Genomic DNA, 22,185 nt, shown 5'->3' with positions numbered 1-22,185 from the left:
ATAAGGAATTTTAAATCTTTCACATGCAGATTCACATCAATGGAGTTAGGTGTATATTGCATAATTAATTTATCTTAGGATTTAATTTCTTATTAAGTGCACATTACCCGGTATGTATTGTTATTGTGAGAGGAATATTATATGTTAATGATAATAACGATATGATGCCCTCGTGTTCTGCTACTCGTATAATGCTTGCGACATTAGATTTAAAAGACGGAAATTAAATCAACATAAATTTCACGTTTTAAGTCCTGTTTGAGCACTGTAGTCCTTTTTGCAGTATTTTTTTAAACATGGTTAAGATGCGTACCCGGGAACATTCTACCTATGCATTCTCAGGAGTTAGAACACCAGTCGATATTAAGTGTTGTTAATGAAGCTCAATTACACATTACTTCATGTATATAAAGTAACCTAAATGTACCATGTCCCGATTTCTCTAAAATACTTAGTCTTGTCAATTAAGACCCTAGACGACCACCAGTGGGTTTATATTTCGGTGCTAAATAATGTCAACTTTAAATTCGTGGACAAACATGGAGTTGGAGGGATCTTTGTCCACTAGTTACCTTTTACATTTCTATACTTTGTATACTTTGTAAAATTATGTTTGTAAATAAACATTCTTTTGATTTCAATATGATACGCACACCATAACCTAAATGATATAGATATATAAAGTTTTGTTACATGACAATTAAGGCGGTAGTATAACATTTATCAATCTTTCAAAATAAAAAAACGCAACCATAGTGCCATTAATTCAACTGTTTTTTAATCTACATCTTAACAAGTACCTGGCATAAATCTATACACAAATATACTATCCATTCAAATATATTGTACATATATGTTTAGACCAATTATATGAAAACATTTCAGTAAACAAGGGCTGTTTGTAAAACATGCATGCCCCCATATGGGCTGTCAGTTGTAGTGCCAGCCATTGTGTGAATACGTTTTTTGTCACTGTGACCTTGACCTTTGACCTAGTGACCTGAAAATCAATAGGGGTCATCTGCCAGTCATGATCAATGAACCTATGAAGTTTCATGATCCCAGGCCTAATTATTCTTGAGTTATCATCAGGAAACCATTTTACTGTTTCGAGTCACTGTGACCTTGACCTTTGACCTAGTGACCTGAAAATCTTTAGGGGTCATCTGCCAGTCATGATCAATGTTCCTATGAAGTTTTATGATCCTAGGCGTAAGCATTCTCGAGTTATCATCCGGAAACCAAAATACTATTTCGAGTCACTGTGACCTTGACCTTTGACCTGAAAATCGATAGGGGTCATCTGCCAGTCATTATCAATGTACCTATGAAGTTTCATGATTCTAGGCGTAAGCATTCTTGATTTATCATCAGGAAACCATTTTATTGTTTCGAGTCACTGTGACCTTGACCGTTGAACTATTAACCTGAAAATCAATAGGGGTCATCTGCCAGTCATGATCAATGTACCTATGAAGTTTCATGATCCTAGGCCTAAGCATTCTTGAGTTATCATCCGGAAACCATTTTACTATTTCGAGTCACTGTGACCTTGACCTTTGACCAAGTGACCTGAAAATCAATAGGGGTCATCTGCCAGTCATGATCAATGTACCTATGAAGTTTCATGATCCTAGGCCTAAGCGTTCTTGACTTATCATCCAGAAACCATCTGGTGGACATGTGCAAAACAATATACCCCCTCTTCTTCGAAGGGGGGCATAAAAATATAATGGGAGTAGAAAACAATCAACCTTTTACATCTTTAACATACAAAAGAATCATATATACCATCAAAATATAACAAACACAGTTTTATCTTATTCCATTGATGACTTATAAGAAACAACCTTAGAATTCTTAGAATCGTAAAAACACCAACATATTATAGACTGATGCAGTCGTTTCTAATAGAATTGAAAAAAAATGTCATGAAATTCTATATAACATAGAAACTTTCTATGTAATCTAGAACTTCATGACATTTTTTCAATTCTTTGACAATCACTGTACACAATTAAATGATGATTTTTTGTAAAGTGAACACAACATTCTCAAACCAAACATGGTCTACAAGTTACCGGCAGCTTATTTTGCAGGATTTAAATTTAAATAAAACCATATAAGTAAATTGTGAACCTTTGTTTAATGTACACTGATTCAAATTGTTATGTGTTTTTCTATTATTATAACACTTACAGTATCATTTAAACAAGTTAATTATAGAGAAATTAGAAGTATTAAATGTCAATTTTAACAACGTGCCCAAGACAATAATATGATAAGCTGATAGCTTACACATTTCAATGATATAATAAAATTATTTCCTGAATTTGCATAAGACAATAATATGAGTAGTTGATACACATTTAAATGGTATAACAAAATAATTTCCTGTTGAATGCATATATTTAGACTATAAAAAGACATCTGATCATTAAAACCAGAGCTCCAGATAAGGATTTGTGAAATTAGTAACGGTACTGCCACTGACAGAAAGAAAAGGAGTAACGCTTAAAATCAATTAGTACCTGTACTACCATATCAAACGAGAGCGTCGATGGCGCTGAAAGCATAGTTGCAAGATACAGGGAAGATGCTGCTGAAGTAAATGTTTAGGTCAAAATATACTAAATAGTTTCCTTATATGTTTCGATGTAAAAGCGACAACTTTGAGCGAAAATAAATACAACATTTTGCACAAAAAGACCCCCATAACCATACCTTTTCTTGACGGGCATTCTTAGCTGAATCGATTTAAGCAATAAAAAAGATTTGTCATGTTCAAACCAAAAACAAATTCGACTCAAATCAAAATCGACTGTTTTTGCGCCTTTTTCGGCCGTTTTCTAGTGGATTGTAACCTTTTGCAGTGCCATTTTTTACTTTAATCTCCAACTTTATCCTATTTCAGGGATTAAGTAGTGAACACCTATGCTTCCCCTATCAATATCTCCAAACGATAAAACCAGAACAAAGTGTACAACATGCCTTCGAGGAAAATATGATGACTTGTTTAGAAAGTACAGCCCTTCATGACTCGATTATTTAGTATATTGTAGCCTTAACGATTGCTGACATCACGAGTCGCCCCCCTTGTTAACAAAATGCTCTATTTTTAGAAACGGGAATTCCAAATAGTGACGAATGTGAATGGTTACAAAATGACATAACTATGAAAATAAATACGTAGAATTACATTATTTCACGCATACCATTATGCAACCATCCGTTTTCTTTTCCGACTTGATACATTTACAGCTTTCCATTTAATATTTTACAGACACAGCACTCGTCCAGAATTCACGCGAATCCATTAAATCCGATGCCACATTTAAACCGTTAACTCTACTCGTAACGTAAATTTCTGGCTCAAAGTAAAACATTTTAACTTCAATTAACACATCTCTTACTTTTAAACTCTACTTCATCAAATCCATAGAAAGGCACGTCAGAATCCATGTCATAAATCAGAAAACATTCATCGTACTCCGCCATTTTTTACACATTTTCAAAGAATAAAAGTGCTTTATGCCCCACTTCCTGCTGAGAATATGTTTTAATTTCTATTTATAATTAACCGATGAAATGTTCCATATACTTTAACCAGGGCCTTATTAATTCAGTTATGTAAACATTTGACCTCTCACAGAACAGTAAACGAAGGAAATAGAAATTGGGATCCCATATAGATCTAAATTAGGTGTGAGGTCACTATCTACAAGAACAGAATTGTTTTACGAACGAAATTTGTTCTAGGTTATAAGAAGATTTTTTGACATAAAACGGTCTTAGAAAAATTCACTAAAAACGGTGTCAGTAATATTCTTGGAAGAAAACGTTAGAAAAACGTTTCCCCCCAAAAAATTGTAAGAATTACCATATGCTAAATTAAATAGATATTTCGTCTGATTTTTGATCAGGTAAGGCTTCAGAAAGGTTAACCGACCGATGTGGATTTTCAAAATGTGGTATATACCTTAAGCATAGGTGCAAGCACCTATGCTAAAAATACAGGTAGTACTGTACTACCCGTGTTCTTGGATATTGAAGGGTGTGTAACTGACTTTACAGAAACATTTGCAGCAATTATAATAAATATATGTAGCTTCTTAAACAGTTACTGTATTAGGTTTTCCATTCTGAATTATGATGCAAATACAACTACACATTAAAACTCATGACTAATACTATTTCTTCATTTTTCTTGACAAGAAAACACAAGCCAACTAGTAAGCTAAGTAAATGAACACTTATTTCACTGTCTCATCCGTTTCCCATCGTGTTTTCTAACGTTTTAAGCCACCGATGCAATCAAATTGTTTAATATCGGGGAGACAATGTCTTTTTCTGGGTTTACAGATTTAATGTCAGGATGGTTAGACGACACCGTATGTAGTCATTTTATGACAACAAAGTGTTGTTTGAACCGCTTTCGGTTTAGCCGGAATTCTATTGCGCGCAGACATATTGTTTTTGACGGATCTACAAGTTACAGGAAATCATGCAACAGAATAGACAATAATATATGAACCCAGTCTACAACTTTTCGGTAATTTAAATTAACGTAAAGCGTTGTTAGGTTAGGGACCACCAAATCACGCCGCGCAGATGTATCGGTACGGCCAGATTTTTTTGTGAATGCGTAAAATGGATATTAATGCCGTTATTGTATGTCCAGTTTATAAAAATAAATGCGTAAATCTTCATGAAAAAGGCGTATTTACGGCTGTACGGCCCTTATCTGGAGCTCTGAATTAAAACATATAAGCAGTAAAACATCCTTTTAAAATATGGTCACCAAATGTTGAACAGGAGAATCTGTACAAGACAGAATACGGTATAGACTCTGTATGATCTCATGCAGCATTGGTTCCAAGCAATTTTGGGAATACAAAGTAAAACAATACTAAACAAAAAACATGGGCTTAGGAACCAATTTTTAACCCTAGTATTTGTGTCAAACTAAGACCAATTTAATGTGTCTGATTTGGCATGTTTTATTAGACAGGGTCATGCGAAAATGGGTCTTTTGCCATATATTGCAGGCGTAGCTCCAGACCTGAGTGTCACATAAGCAGCTAGGGTAGCTCCTGCCCAGACATCATGATAGCCTAGGCTGGTATGTAGCTACGCAGATCTCATGTGGCATAAGACTAATTGTTGCATGACATGGCTCATATATGATAATAAAATAAGTCTCTGTGAAAACCTAGATAACAGGAATGGTCATGAAGGCTGGTAGAAGTCTGCACATTTTTCGTAGAACAACTAAAACATAAGAACATACATCAACTTAAAAATTTTAACAAGAAGCCAACAATTTTAAAGTGATAAATACACAAGTTCCAGATTAGCCTTTGCAGTCCGCAAATCAACAATGACAATTTCCGTCTTGACTGGATTTTCATTTAGAAGAGACTTCCTTTAAACAAAACATTACACAAAAGCTAAAAGAGTTGTCTCTGATACGCCTGAGCTTCTTATCTAGGACAATACTTCAGACACATGCATTAAGCCCCTTCTTATCTGGGACAATACTTCAGACACATGCATTAAGCCCCTTCTTATCTGGGACAATACTTCAGACACATGCATTAAGCCCCTTCTTATCTAGGACAATACTTCAGACACATGCATTAAGCCCCTTCTTATCTGGGACAATACTTCAGACACATGCATTAAGCCCCTTCTTATCTGGGACAATACTTCAGACACATGCATTAAGCCCCTTCTTATCTAGGACAATACTGCAGACACATGCATTAAGCCCCTTCTTATCTGGGACAATACTTCAGACACATGCATTAAGCCCCTTCTTATCTTGGACAATACTTCAGACACATGCATTAAGCCCCTTCTTATCTGGGACAATACTTCAGACACATGCATTAAGCCCCTTCTTATCTGGGACAATACTTCAGACACATGCATTAAGCCCCTTCTTATCTGGGACAATACTTCAGACACATGCATTAAGCCCCTTCTTATCTAGGACAATACTTCAGACACATGCATTAAGCCCCTTCTTATCTGGGACAATACTTCAGACACATGCATTAAGCCCCTTCTTATCTAGGACAATACTGCAGACACATGCATTAAGCCCCTTCTTATCTAGGACAATACTTCAGACACATGCATTAAGCCCCTTCTTATCTAGGACAATACTTCAGACACATGCATTAAGCCCCTTCTTATCTAGGACAATACTTCAGACACATGCATTAAGCCCCTTCTTATCTAGGACAATACTTCAGACACATGCATTAAGCCCCTTCTTATCTAGGACAATACTTCAGACACATGCATTAAGCCCCTTCTTATCTAGGACAATACTTCAGACACATGCATTAAGCCCCTTCTTATCTGGGACAATACTTCAGACACATGCATTAAGCCCCTTCTTATCTAGGACAATACTGCAGACACATGCATTAAGCCCCTTCTTATCTGGGACAATACTTCAGACACATGCATTAAGCCCCTTCTTATCTGGGACAATACTGCAGACACATGCATTAAGCCCCTTCTTATCTAGGACAATACTTCAGACACATGCATTAAGCCCCTTCTTATCTAGGACAATACTTCAGACACATGCATTAAGCCCCTTCTTATCTGGGACAATACTGCAGACACATGCATTAAGCCCCTTCTTATCTAGGACAATACTTCAGACACATGCATTAAGCCCCTTCTTATCTAGGACAATACTTCAGACACATGCATTAAGCCCCTTCTTATCTAGGACAATACTTCAGACACATGCATTAAGCCCCTTCTTATCTGGGACAATACTTCAGACACATGCATTAAGCCCCTTCTTATCTGGGACAATACTTCAGACACATGCATTAAGCCCCTTCTTATCTAGGACAATACTTCAGACACATGCATTAAGCCCCTTCTTATCTGGGACAATACTTCAGACACATGCATTTAGCCCTGTTTTCTCAGAGCACAGCTCAAATTATTATCATAGATAAAAAAAAACTCCAGGTCACTCTGATGCTCGCCTGTTTAACACTCAGGCTAATGTGGTTTAATTCAAACCTATGCTTCGGCACTCCAAATCCTCTCAAGGACAAATATATTAATTGATCAATAACGCAAAGTAGTAACTTATTTCTCAACCATACTTTCATAAAGGAACAGTTGATCAATATCAATTAAGACAACATTAAGTTATTGATTCATAAGCCCACTATACTGGACCAAAAAACCTACTTTAAGTCTACAGTTGATTAATGTCAAGAAAAGACTTGCAAACAGAAAATACCAAATAAAACCAGCAGAAAGAGCCGTCTTAGACCTGCCTGTGCAGACAGCTTCACATTAATTCATATCAATTTATATTGATTCATAGTTTCTTATTAATTCAATATTTGTTCTTCATGGTAATGTTTTATCATCAAGGTGATAAGCTGCTCTACTTCTACCACTTCTTAAGACAACACATAACAAGAGATGTGTTTGTCAGAAACACAATGCCCCTTCTGCGCCGCTTTGATTTATTAATTTTTTTGTATCATTTGGCAGGTACAGATAATTATCTCCCTTTGAAGCTTATTACTGCCCTTGGATTTGTGTTTTTTTTTCAACCTTTGACCTTGAATGATGACCTTGACCTTTCACCACTCAAAATGTGCAGCTTCACGAGATACACATGCATGCCAAATATCAAGTTGCTACCTGAAGGGACATTGAAGTTATGAGCATTTTTGAAACCTAAACGCAGAAACCTAAACGCAAAGTGTGACGGAAAGACAGACGGACGGTCCAATCACTATATGCCCTCCTTCGGGGGCATAAAAATTACAAGAGATGTTTTTGTCAGAAACACAATGCCCCCTCAGCGCCATTTGATTTACTAATGTTTGTTTTATCATTTGGCAGGTACGGATAATTATCTCCCTTTGAAGCTTATAACTTCCCTTGGATTTGTTTTTTGACCTTTGACCTTGAAGGAGGACCTTGACCTTTCACCACTCAAAATGTGTAGCTCCATGAGATACACATGCATGCCAAATATCAAGTTGTTATCTGAAGTGACATAGAAGTTATGAGTATTTTTCAAAACCTAAACACAAACCTAAACGCAAAGGGTGACGGAAAGACAGACAGACAGACAGACGATCACTATATGCCCTCCTTCAGGGGCATAAAATTCGAAGTACTACAGCTACATCTACTCTTAATTAGAAAGATAATCAAATACAAATTAAAGGGTAACAACTGCTTCTTAACTTCTATCACATTGAAATACAAATTAAAGGGAAACAACTGCTGCATACCTTGAAACTCCTATCTCGTAGTATCAGTTCCTGAGGCAATTCTTTCTGAAACTGTTTTATCTGCAATTAAATTGTGGGAAGACCAAAATCATTTTTTTGCACTAAATTTTTGACATAAAGAATAGAAATATTATTGATTCATTTATAAGTACCTAAGTTATTTGAGAGAGATTTTGATTCTGTGACAATACAGATAACTGCAGTACACTAAACTAAGCAAGATATCATAGATCACAAAAGGTAAAGGGTGCTGCTGAGATGGATGTAAAGTCGTATCAGATAGTTGACATTTCCTTATATTTTGCACAATTTAAGGAATTTCTCTGTTTATGATCTGTAATTAAGGTGTTTATTCATAGTATAATCCTTAGTTATTGAGTATTTGAACAGATATATTTAATTTCAGAAGACTTCAGATTTTCTGTGTTGAACATTCCGGAGGGGCAGATAAAGGAACTAAAATGGATCAGTGCAAAGCACCCTTGTATTTAACTCTAGCTATTTCCCTTCTAAACAACACAGATCTGAATATGAAGAAGAAAAAAACAATATCTCGCAAAAAGATTTGATTGACATTGAAGTGATAACCTTGACTGTAACTTCTGAACATTTTGAGAATGGGATTAACTTTTAATGAAAATCCTTTAATACGAATAGGAGACATGAATCATTTAAATAAAAATAATGACTTTGAAGTGTGACCATGACCTTGAGCCAGCATGACTAAATCTAGCCTTCTCCAACTTGTTTCAATGACATTATCATTGTAAATAATTAAAAACCTTCAAAGGATGCAGGAGAAATTGAGCTCAATTTTTCAACCTGTAAGTATGACATATACCTTGAGTTGGCGTACCTCACTTATGACTTGTGCAACATTGCTTAAATGCCCTTAACATGTTACCAATGTGAAGACAATTCTTCAACACTATAGTACATAGAGGAGATATTTAGCATACACAAAAATTGAGATTCAAACTTTTGACCTTGAAGTATAACCGTCACCTTATGCCAGCATGAGAGACTCATGCCTTATGCACACCCTCTCAATGAACTGAACATTGCAGAGAAGTTTCATGAAAATCCTTCAAAGGGTAAAGAACATATAGTGCAGACATGACTATGTAGACTTAACCCTTTTACCTTGAAGTACCATTTGACCTTGAGCCAAAATTACTGACTTCTTGGTGCATCAGTGCACTTTACATTTGTGGCAAGTTTCATGAACATCCATCAAAGGGTACAGGAGATATAGTGGGGACAAGAGAGTGTTGCAGATAGATAGGAAGAGTACTGTATTGATGCAGAGCTTTCATTGGATGAGCGAATTTAAATTTAGATTGAATGCAATACGATGCATGTACAAAGAAATGTTTTATTGCGTCATACGCGTCATGTAAAAAAACATGCTTCCCAGGGACTTTCTGATAATGGGCAAAAATTAAAGTGAATCTCTGTTAACAAGTATACTGCGTTAGCATGTAAATAAATCGTCATGATTATTTAATTTATTTTTCGTACACATACTGAAACATTAAACATACACAAAGATCGTTTTATTTATCAAGCATGTATAGCATGTAATAAACGATAACACAGCCATAGTTTATACAATGAACCGCTCTGATAGGGGAGACATGTAATAAACACTGACTCGCGAGTTTTTCACACCTTTATTGACATTACACAACAGATTAACACCAATTAGCTGGTGAGTTTCGTTTAACCTCTAATCAATTAAAATCAGTTCAACGGACAGATAAAGAAATCAAGCTGTGATTGCCACCATCTTTGAATTTTCTGAAAATACATTAAGTCGCTTAGCATGGATTTGAATCAGAAATGGAAGGTTGGAGAAAAAACGGGATCCAAGCACCCCGGCGTTATTTTGGATTCAGCACTATCACAGAGAGCGTTATACATGTATTGGAGTTACAGTGTATACTGTAAACATAACAAACAACCAAAATAGATCTTGTATATGACTATGTACTAGTAATACAACTACAAGAATCACTTAAACATTATACATATTTTACTTTCTCAGTGGAAAATTAAAGATTAACGTATTCTGAGGAAATGAACATTTTCATTTTCTTTCCTTGGTCCCACAATATCACCTGATAAAACCATATAACTATGAGAAAGCGTAGTTTGGTACCAGAAGAGTGGCAGTATTCAGGTCCCGTTTTATGGAGGTATCATCTTTGTTAGCTGCCTGTTTCTGTAAAAGTTCATGTATTTCTGCCTTCTTAAGTCCTATACACCTCTGTATAGATCTTTCCCTGCTGTTATAATCTGCAACCATCTAAAATGACAAAGCATCAATAAATATTATTTAATTCCAGGAGATGAATAGTATCTATTCTCAACCCTAGGAAATACCCTATAACAGTTGGATATTGTTAATCAGCAACATCAATGACAGTATATAGACACAATGAGATAATATAAAATGTATAAAAAAACATTATAACTTAAAAATATATTAATTCTTTTGTTTTCAATACACAAAATAATTGAGTCAGTTTTTCCCTATAAAGCATATTTAAACATCGAAGCAAATTCCTTTTTTCCTCCTAAACCTGACTGTTAGTGGTTGGAGATAATATATATTACAAACCCACCAACAAATCTGACAATAGTCTTGTAGTAAATATGATTCAAAACAAAACAAGACATTTGTCCATTATACTCTGATGCAACTTAATATTATTAAACATATATACATGAGTGTTGGGTGGACAGTCTTCATATGAACAAAAAATAAAGTACACAAAATTAACAAAGGGCAATATTTCAACAATTGTTGGAGCAAGTGTTATAGTTCTTGTTCACTGTGCATACCCGCAATAAGATCTACCTACCAATCTTGTCTCAAAATAAAACCTCTTTCAAGTTTCAAGGTAAACAACAGACACAATGAAATACAAACAAGAGGGTCATCATGGCCCTATACTGTCTCAGACTTGACCTTGTGCCCATATTTTTATCCCACTTGACCCATATTAAAACATGGTCTATACCTTGTGAAGATAACCAGTCTCCCCTAGTTTCATCAAGGTTGTGTCATGAATGTGGCATAAACAGTGGCAAAAACATACATGTCTTCATAAGATATGGCCAGATTTCCTATTTTTCATGATTTTGATCCAGATTTGAAATTGTCCAAGATATTGTCAAGATAAACATTCTTCCCAAGTATCATCAAGTTTGAGTAATTAATAACAGGAATCATATTCAAAACTAGAAATGGCGCGGCAGAGGCCGATGCGTATCCCCACACCGCATGTTTGACCCAGGGGCGCCCCATGGTTGGTAATGGGTCCATGCATAGTTGAGATTGACCGTATTGTCATAAGAAAATTTCAGTATCAATTAGAAGTGAATCGGTGTAGAAATGAAGAAATTATAGTAAAAGAAAATTTTGGGTGGGTGTGGCCTATTATGGGCGGGGCGCCCCAGGGTTGGCAAAGGGGCCATACATAGTTGAGATTGACCGCATTGTCATAAGAGATGTTCAGTATCAATTTGAAGTAAATCGGTGTAGAAATGAAGAAATTATAGTAAAAGGCAATTTTGGGTGGGTGTGGCCTATGTGGGCCAGGCGCCCCAGGGTTGGTAATAGCCATGCATAGTTGAGATTGACTGTATTGTCATAAAAGAGGTTCAGTATCAATTTGAAGTGAATCGGTGTAGAAATGAAGACATTATAGTAAAAGGCAATTTTGGGTGGGCGTGGCTATGTGGACAGGGCGCCCCAGGGTTGGTAATGGGGCAATGCATAGTTGAGACTAACTGTATTGTCATAAGAGAGGTTCAGTATCAATTTGAAGTGAATCGGTGAACAAATGAAGAAATTATAGTAAAAGGCAATTTTGGGTGAGCGTGGCCTATGTAGGTGTGTCCTATTATGGGCGGGGCGCCCCAGGGTTGGTAATGGGGCCATACATAGTTGAGATTGACCGTATTGTCATAAGAAAAGTTCAGAATCAATTAGAAGTGAATCGGTGTAGAAATGAAGAAATTATAGTAAAAGACAATTTTGGGTGGGTGTGGCCTATTATGGGCGGGGCCCCCCAGGGTTGGTAATGGGTTTTACATAGTTGAGATTGACCGTATTGTCATAAGAGATGTTCAGTATCATTTTGAAGTAAATCAGTGTAGAAATGAAGAAATTATAGTAAAAGGCAATTTTGGGTGGGCGTGGCCTATGTGGGCGGGGCGCCCCATGGTAAAAATGGCGCCATGCATAGTTGAGATTGACCGTATTGTCATAAAAGAGGTACAGTATCAATTTGAAGTGAATTGGTGTAGAAATGAAAAAATTATAGTAAAAGGCAATTTTGGGTGGGCGTGGCCTATGTGGGCGGGGCGCCCCAGGGTTGGTAATGGGGCCATGCATAGTTGAGATTAACTGTATTGTCATAAGAGAGGTTCAGTATGAATTTGAAGTGAATCGGTGTAGAAATGAAGAAATTATAGTAAAAGGCAATTTTGGTTGGGCGTGGCCTATGTGGGCGTGGCCTATGTGTGCGGGGCGCCCCATGGTTGGTAATGGGGCCATGCATAGCTGAGATTGACCGTATTGTCATAAGAGAAGTTCAGTATCAATTTGAAGTGAATCTGTGTAGAAATGAAGAAATTATAGTAAATGGCAATTTTGGGTGGGCGTGGCCTATGTGGGCGGGATGCCCTAGGGTTGGTAATGGGGACATGCATAGCTGAGATTGACCGTATTGTCATAAGAGAGATTCAGTATCAATTTGAAGTGAATCGGTGTAGAAATGAAGAAATTATAGCAAAAGGCAATTTTGGGTTGGCGTGGCCTATGTGGCCAGGGCGCCCCAGGGTTAGTAATGGGGCCATGCATAGTTGAGATTGACCTTATTGTCATAAGTGAGGCTCAGTATCAATTTGAAGTAAATCGGTGCAGAAATGAAGAAGTTCATGTAAAATAACATAAAAAATGAGTGAAAATCTCTGACCCGGCCCCGCCCCAACCCCAAAAACTTTTGACCCAGGGGTCAGATAAAAATTCCGTCTCTGTCACCATCGCACATGTGCTCATAGCTACCATGTATGTAAGTTTCAAGGTTCTAGTGCTAATAGTGTAGGAGGAGCAGGTGGCCAGGACGGACGGACAGACGCACATCAAAACAATATCCCCACTTTTTCTCAGAAAAGCGTGGGGATAATAAGCATACATAATGTCAACTAAACATTCTGACTAAGCTTCAGCAAGATTGAATAAATGTAGCGTCTATATAATAGTAAGACATTTTTTTTAATTTGACCTGATTGCCTACTTTTTTATGCATGCCAGACAGCCATATTTGATCTTGGCCAAGATATTGTGAAGATAAACATTCAAACCAAGTTTCATCAAGATTGGATGACAAATGTTGCCTCAAGAATCAGCAAAAAGATGAAAAAGCATGACGACAGACAGTTAACATAGGGTGACCACAATACCTCACCTTGACCTCTTTGTGCTCACTGTAGCTAATTATACAAAGGGAAATTACTCTAAAAACATGGCAGCATTATTTAAGTTCTTGTGTAAGGCACAGTACCATAATAAGATCTACCTACCATTTATTTTTTAGGTCATACCTCTTTAATCCTTCAAGATAAGCTTCTGACATTAATTAAGAACACAAATTAACAAAGAGGAATACCATTTCTTTCATACCTAATGATAAAATATGACATTTCTGCAGTAAAATAACAGCAGTGAAAAGAACAAATTGTTAATTTCACCGGTGAAAAGAACACATTTTTGGAACTTCTTTTTCTATTTTTAGATTATCATAAATAATTTTTTATATATGATCACAAGTGAATTAAAATCAACATTCCACCAAATCCAACAAATTATATTTTTATTTTATACTTTTTCACCGTTATTTACATTGTAAAAGAGTTTAACTGGAGAATTTCACTGGTATAATGACATCATTTCGTCACACTTATGACGTCATTTTGTGTTTTGAAATGTTTTGAGGCACGCCACGGGAGAAACTTCGAGAAAGGGTATTTTTCAGCGAAAGGGAATCAGCTGTTAATTATTTACTTGAAAAGGGGCATAAAAGAAACAGAACTCTCGATCATAGAAAAATAATATTGTCACTCGTGGCTGCGACACTCGAGAAAATATATTTTCTATGATCACTCGTGAAATAACAAATGATCTTACACTGACATGAACAAATATCCTGTATTTATTACTGAGATTTACCAGCCAATCAAGTTTAACGTTAATACCTTTTTTAGTTTTCAAGCCACATTCCAGACACGATTAAAGAAAAAAAAACAATGGGCAATAACTCTTCAAATAGAGGATCAAGAAATATGTTTGTGTAGACTGCAGCATATCTCTTAAATAAGATCTATTTGCCAATAAAGTTTCAGGTTGATGTCTGTTTATGTTATAAAGATATGCTCTGGAAAAAATACAAAGAAAAAATAACAAAAGGCATAAACTCTACAAATAAAGGAGAATGATCTATGTTTCTTGTGCCCTGCATATCCCTTGACCAAGATATACCTACCATTTTCAAGTTGACACCTACTTTATTGTTTAGATACGCTCTGCACAACATCTACATGTAAGTACAAAAATTCACAAGGGGCAATCATCAAGGATCTCCAAAGTGCTTAATGTATTTTGGCTGGTTATTAAACTTTGTCTGTATTTTATGCTAATATATATTTTTGAAAAGTTTGATGATGATTAAATGAAAAATGGTTGAGATAGAAAGCCGAAACTAAAAAATGTGGAATGAAAAAAATAGTGCCAGTGTTAAGGATAGTGCGGAACCTTTAGGGGCATATAAAGGAACTCAGTAGGAAATAAAGTACGGAAACAATAACACCAGTGAACACATGCCATACCTGATGAAAGAGTTGTTCACATTCCTTTTTTGGATTCACTCGTTCCTTGAAAGACTGTGTAGGTAGCATTGAGTTTAGCTTGTAGATAAACCGGTCATCACTCTGTCTGAAGTTCTGTAGAGCTTTCTATAAATTTAAAAATAAAAATCATTCATCGACATCATAAACTAAAAGGATCATGAACCCAATTTGGAACAACAGATCTTTTTTTTAAGGACACTTTGAAGTTTGATACATAATTATTATTTTTGTTATCAAACCACGGGTACATATCAACCAGTAATTTCTTAGGAAAGAACTTTTGAAAGTCAGAAATAAGGCTAATAGTAAAAGCTATAGTAATAGCAAACTTTCACTGAAATATGGTATTTAACGCATGGAGGTTTAAAGGCTCTTCAAGTGATTTATTCTTTAATTATCACAATTTTCTACAGTGCCATTCCAAATGGGCATCATGCAGTGAGTCCTGTACATGTGTTAAATATATGTGCAGTTTTGAATTCTAGTGCTGTCAAATGTGGAACCTTATGTGCAATAAGTAATGTTTGCACGAATAAAAACTAAATTTCAATAAAAAGCATGCTAGTTATGGCATGATTAAATGCATATTAGGCTCATGCAACCAGTTTCTGTTCTTCTATCAGAGTGATTTATTACCGCCAAATAATGAAACTTTCTGCTGAAGTATGATGTATGATATATTTTCAAAAAATGTAATATGAAATCAATTAACAATTTACCACTTAGAAGTGAAAATAGCTTTGTGCAAACAGCATAAAACCAGAACAGCCTGCAAGTGACTCGCAGTCTGTTCAGGTTTTATGCTGTTTGCTGCTCATCAGTATTTTAGGGTTGTAAATGAAGCCTTAAAACTTGAATCTAGTAAGAAAGGTCTTCAATTAAGGTTAACGTTCTATGGGACTACAAATGTGTCAAAATACGTTTCTAAGTGGTAAAGGAGTAGCAATCTTGATATGGTACCATAATCAAATTTGTCTTACTTAAGAAATTTGCCATGAACATATTGACCTCGATACTGGCACACTTTTCCCTACGTTTGCAGCAAAAGATATATCAGGGCCCTCAATCCATTTTAGGAGAAGCGAGTCGCTACCCATAGCAGGGGGAATTTTTGCGGCGTTTCGCTTTTGGGGGGGATTTTTTACTTACTCTCTAATTATAACATTTGTACATGTTTGCACTATATTCATTGCTTTTTTCATAATTTAGTATGTTTGACAAGATTAAATTAAAATAGAATTGAGATATAATAATCATGAGACACATCTATCTATAAAAAATTTAAAAAAAAAAAAAAAAAATATTTTAGGGGGAATTTTTCCCCCAAAAAGGGGAAAAAAGTATACTTTTCAGGGGGGGAATGCGACCGAATTTCGGCCGTGGATTTGACAGATTGAGGGCCCTGAATATGGAGTCTATGTATTGTCTATGAACAAATCTGCACAGACTGATAGGGATTTCCCAAAAAGTGCACTTGAAGGAGTTTTATGTACATTGTACATGTGTATTTCATCTTAACTTTTATTTTAGATTTGTATTTTTTAACTTTTCATCTATTTTGAAAAAAGTGATAATATTGTGTATACTCGCTTTTAAGCATCATCTAACCAGGATACATAATTAACACTGATTATTATTGCTGGGTTTAGAGTTCCTCTGTACACTGTAACTCCAATATAAGGCGGATGACGGGGTCCAAGCCATGCGACCGCGTTATAAATGGACAGCATAATAAGATTTTGAGCTTTTATTGCAGGGAGCTATAAAAACACGTATAGTATAGCCTATAATATAGGTCCTGTTTATTGCCATGCTGTGTTGTCATTCCCCAATATTATGCATATAATAAAACACCAAATCTTATCGATAACAGTATACATACCACTTTTCTAATGTACACATTTATCTGATAATCCAATAAAATTACATCACTTACAAAAACATAATCTTGAACATTTAAGATGATAAATATGTTTAAGAATTTCATAAACACAACCATAATGCATACGCCATTTTTCAGAAGTGTAAAGAGTACAGTGCATGATAGGACGCTTTCATTGGACGAGCAAATTTAAATTTAGATTGAATGCAATACGATACATGTACAAAGAAATGCTTTATAGCGTCATACGCAGTCATGTGAAAACCGTGCTTCCCGGAGACTTTCTGATACCGGGCAAAAATGAAAGTGAATCTCTGTTAACAATTAAACTGTGTTAGCATGTAAATAAATTGTCTGGATTATATTATTAATTGCTTGTAGATGTACTGAAAGATTAAATGTCGTAATACTAGAATGATAATGAAATGTCAGAATAACTTGTTTTATAATTACTGTGCGCAGTATATTTCACAGCCGCTCCTTAAGGCCACGACTTTTTTTTTTATTGGTTTACAAAACTTATTTTGAAAATGGTCCATCGGGCGGTCGAAAAAAAAAAAAAAAAAAAAACATCATTTGAAAAAAAAGTTAATACTAATAACATCAGAACAAAGACAACATATCTTTTATAACCTTAAACACAGAGACAAAAAATCAAATTATGCAATGAAACACATCTATATCTTCAAATAAAATGAGTCCTAACAGCACATTATGTAACATCAGGCAATTTTAAACACTGCATTACATGACATGCGTTCTTCTCCCATTAAAACGAAAAACTGCGCTTCATTTCCATAATTGGATGCGCACCATTACGCAATGCGATGCCCGTTGCATAAATCTTATATAAGATAAACTACTCATACACAAATTACCCGGTATGTGTTTGCTCTTACTCGACTTATGAGATCGTACATGAAAAAAAAATCGAGGTAGATCGATCCATGCGTCGTCGCGGTAATGTTTGTCAAAGTTGTTGTTGTCATGAAAACTCGTTGATTTACAACGCAAAACGTCTTATTTGAACTGACGCGAATTAATTTAATCATATTTGTCAACTTCGCTTTTGCTTTATTTTGATAATTTAATCCAAAGTTTAATGTTAGCAAGTGTTTTTTTTTTACTGGAATTGTAAACAAGGAGTCGGTTAAAGTCTTCCGAAAATGTGCAGTCTGTGTGAATTGACAGTTTGACGTCATCAAAGGAAAGCCGCATTCTGTCGGAAGCAATAAAGCGACAAATTTCGCGCCGAAAAATTGGCTTCCTTTGTCTAGCAATCAACATGCCGAATCAATTGTGTGTTTGGTTCTCAATTGCAATCCTCCAATTTAATAAAAGCACGTGCATAGCTCCGCCTTCGAATCTTTTGCAGAGAACGGCGGCGGAGTTTAACGGTTAATTGAGCTAGTGTTTTACACAAGTTGAGTTCCGATTTGCCGAAATTACTCGGCCCAAAGCGTTGAAACGACAAATACATTTATCAATGATTTTCCGAGATATACCGATTTGTTCCGATTTCCAAACTTTCTGTACAGTTCCTATAAACTATGGCGGACGTGTTTACAAAATTCCTAAACACATATATCGTAAATAATGGCAGTGTTTTATTGGATTATTTATACTAATTATCAAATACTATCGGGTTTGTTTAATATAATTAACATGTTAAACAATATAGTTGCGTCACAGACACGGAAATAAATTTTGATGGGGTCGACATTTGACTGACGCTGATTTTCTTATTGTCTGTAATTTTTACCCGAAATAAATTTTGAGAAGTGCCCATAAAAGGACTGGTACATAATGTGTCACATTGAAAAATATCCCGATCTCTGCAATTGAATATATGTGAACCAATCGTTGATTGTACTTACTTGATTTTATTCGCAACCGTACTCAAACCGGATCGTTTTTTTCTCGTTTCGCTCGTTTTGCAGTGCGGTCGGGAATAAAATATTTTAAAAAAAGACGATTTTCCGATTTTATTTTTTTTCCCATTTTCCAAAAATTAGGGTCGGCGGTTTTGTAAACCAAGAAATATAAAAGTCGTGGCCTAAATAAAGACAAACTGCAATCATATCAAATGTTTTAATCGTTTTGAACAACTTTAATTTGATAATTATTCCGCTTGCAATTACCTTATTGAAATTAGCGCACCGAACCGCTCTGATAGGAATAACAATACTATTGCCAAGCAATAAAAGTCCCCTACCGGCTCCACCATTGTCAGAAATTTCACCATTTTAAGAATTTTTTTTTTCCATAGCAACCACAATTTTTGACATAGGAACAAAATGAAATGACGTGCATAATGTCCATATTGCCATCTATCCATGTTCCAAGTTTCATGAAAAAATATTAGGAACTTTTAAAGTTATGCAGGCTCCAGAAAAACACACCATCTTCAGCACTATTTCTAGTCTATTTATTGCCATAGTAACCACAATTTTTGACGAAGGAACAAAATGAAATGACGTGCATAATTTCAATATTGCCATCTATCCATGTTGCAAGTTTCATGAAAAAATATTAAGAACTTTTAAAGTTATCTCAGGATCCAGAAAAACACACCATTTTCAGCACTATTTCTAGTCTATTTGTTGCCATAGCAACCACAATTTTTGACGTAGGAACAAAATGAAATGATGAACATAATATCCATATTGCAGTCTATCCATGTTCCAAGTTTCATGAAAAAATATTAAGAACTTTTAAAGTTATTGCAGGATCCAGAAAAAATACCATTATCAGCACTATTTCTAGTCTATTTGTTGCCATAGCAACCTCAATTTTTGACGTAGGAACAAAATGAAATGACGTGCATAATGTCCACATTGCCATCTATCCATGTTCCAAGTTTCGTGAAAAAATATTAAGAACTTTAAAAGTTATCGCAGGATCCAGAAAAAAACACCATTTTCAGCACTATTTCTAGTCTATTTGTTGCCATAGCAACCACAATTTTTGACGTAGGAACAAAATGAACTGGCGTACATAATGTCCATATTGCCATCTATCCATGTTCCAAGTTTCATGAAAAATATTCAGAACTTTTAAAGTTATCGCAGGATCCAGAAAAGTGTGACGGACGGACAGAGACAAAACCATTAAGTCCCCTCCCGTGAAACTGATAGGGGACTAATAAAGTAATAAACACTGACACGCGAGTTTTTCACACCTTTATTGACATTACACAACAGATTAACACCAATAAGCTGTTGGTGTCGTTTAACTTCCAAGCAATGAAAACCGGTTAAACGGACAGTTGAATAAAGCAATCACGATGTGATCGCCGCCAACTTTAAATTTTCTGAAAATGCATGAAGTCGCCTAACATGGATTTGAATCAGAAATGGAAGGTTGGAGAAAAAACAGGATCCAAGCACCCCCCGCGTTATATCGGACACAGCTTTATAACAAAGCGCGTTATATTGGAGTTACAGTTTATCTGACTGAGTATTCATAATGTGATGATTCCATGGCACTTTTTCAGTTTGAATCTGTGTTTAAAGCAATATCAGTCCTTTATATTAACACTCACAAAGACAGACTGTACATCAAGATGAAAAATATTAACATAATATGACTTTATATGCTAAACCAAAAACAGTTTTTGAATTAACATGATGACACTTATAGCAGGTAGTACATTTAAATTTGACACTATTTATATTGCATTCAATTTTCAATACAGATCTAGATTACGTTTCTTAACATGAAAAATAACTATCAAACAATTAATGTTTCATTCTAGCTATAAAATAATCAAGTTTTGCATCATTGGTTATTTTCAATGTGTTTAGGAAGAGTAGTTCCTCTTCTTCTATCTCTACGGATAAGATAACCAGTACAGGCATGACCAAACCCAAAATAGTATGTTACTGATTTACATCAGAATGAGAACCATGACTAGTGTCTATGATTGGAAATTATAAAATACAATAAAAAGTTCATTTTGGCTAAGTCCAAAGGTTTTTTGCTAAATAACATTCTCCTTTTAAAGATGGTGAATCTTATCTTCTCAGAAATGTGTTGATATCTTGCGTTTGACAACAAGGTTTTAAGAAATCCCATCTGGTAACTTTGACAATAAAAGCCTTAAATGGATTTTTCATTTACATGTATATTGTAGAAAACTGTTGAATCTTTGCTAGGCTAATAATTAGGGCTTTGTTTAAGCATTTTGACCATTGTATAGACACAGAGAGCTCTGAAGGGCATTGGATTGGATAACCAACTAAATGTAACTGACAGAAATTTTTAAGGGCCAGATTTGAAGGCAATTTATTTGTACCACTGAAGTTCTAAGACATTTTTTTCTCTTAACAGTAAATATCAGTATTCATTTATTGTGTATATCTTTCAAATACTGTGTGTTTAACTTTTCATTAGTTGCAAAACTTTGCTATTATATAACAAAATCAGCATCTAAAATTATAGAAATAAAATATATTTTCGCAAATTATCACATTAAATTAGTGTGATAATTTTCTTAAATGTACACCTGGATTTTTAAATGATGCTTAATTGTTCATATATGTAATAAATTAATGATTAATTACATGAAAATAGGACTAAATGCACGAGTAGTCCATTTGTCATCAACACCGATTTGCACGGTATTCAATTAACGTCATTTATTTGCTGAAAAGGTTTTTAAAAAAAGCGTGTTGTGACGCAAAAATATAAATCAGTAAATTTTGTATATATCCCATGCAATGACACAACGAAATCCTTACGTTAAATCTCAAAATGTCGTCACAAGGACATAAGTCATTCGCATTAACGTCAGTGGGCGCTGCCATCTTGATTTGAGATCCCGAACATTTTACGTTTACGTCACATTGAATTTATTTGAACATGAATTGAAATCAGTGTATTTTTGGTTCAAACCTTAACCAATTGTTGCCTAAATATATGTTTTTATTTAAAACGTATTTATTTATCAATTATTTTGCCTTTCTCGAGCATGCGCACTTGATACAGGAAGTCTCCAGAAAATAGTGTGGATCATAATCGAGCGATTCTACTTCAATTTTCTAAAAAGGTATATGAGACAAGGCGTTTATATTCTTATCCAGATTA

The 22,185-nt window shown here is 35.1% G+C and overlaps 2 protein-coding genes across 4 annotated transcripts in view; one reads left to right on the top strand and one right to left on the bottom strand.

The window, feature by feature from the left end:
• Window positions 1–761: 761 nt before the first annotated feature.
• LOC127851856 (protein MIX23-like) lies at window positions 762–21,994 on the bottom strand. 3 transcript variants are annotated; one of them, XR_008035987.1, is made up of 6 exons: window positions 21,840–21,994; window positions 15,195–15,320; window positions 10,459–10,605; window positions 8,298–8,357; window positions 1,616–5,271; window positions 762–1,470 (listed from the first exon to the last, which is right to left on the bottom strand). XR_008035987.1 is itself a non-coding variant. In XM_052385810.1 (5 exons), exons 1-5 carry the CDS (start codon window positions 21,903–21,905, stop codon window positions 5,230–5,232), a joined length of 441 nt encoding a protein of 146 aa, XP_052241770.1. In that variant the 5' UTR covers window positions 21,906–21,994; the 3' UTR covers window positions 762–5,229. The 3 variants fall into 3 exon arrangements, 2 of the variants coding, with proteins under 2 accessions (XP_052241770.1, XP_052241771.1); XM_052385810.1 differs by having other exon boundaries at window positions 762–5,271; XM_052385811.1 differs by having other exon boundaries at window positions 762–5,271; window positions 8,298–8,348.
• The window catches only part of LOC127851829 (importin subunit alpha-7-like), a 29,341-nt gene continuing 29,147 nt past the window's right edge, over window positions 21,992–22,185 (top strand). The window contains exon 1 of the mRNA XM_052385758.1: window positions 21,992–22,147. The gene's annotated coding sequence lies outside the window, so the exon portion shown is untranslated. The remainder of the gene's footprint in view (window positions 22,148–22,185) is intronic.

Source organism: Dreissena polymorpha, chromosome 11 (assembly GCF_020536995.1).
Source record: "Dreissena polymorpha isolate Duluth1 chromosome 11, UMN_Dpol_1.0, whole genome shotgun sequence".
Classification (NCBI taxonomy): Eukaryota; Metazoa; Mollusca; class Bivalvia; order Myida; family Dreissenidae; genus Dreissena; species Dreissena polymorpha.
This window is presented reverse-complemented; position numbering and strand designations above follow the sequence as displayed.

Excerpts from the sequence above, each read along its gene's own strand:
- LOC127851856 (XM_052385810.1), bottom strand. The coding sequence starts at position 21,905 with ATGGCAGCGCCCACTGACGTTAATGCGAATGACTTATGTCCTTGTGAC. Across the intron at positions 8,358-10,458 it reads TGAATACTGCCACTCTTCTG|ATAAAACAGTTTCAGAAAGA; the intron begins GTACCAAACTAC and ends ATTTAATTGCAG. Across the intron at positions 5,272-8,297 it reads TACGAGATAGGAGTTTCAAG|TTGTTCTACGAAAAATGTGC; the intron begins GTATGCAGCAGT and ends CTTATGTTTTAG.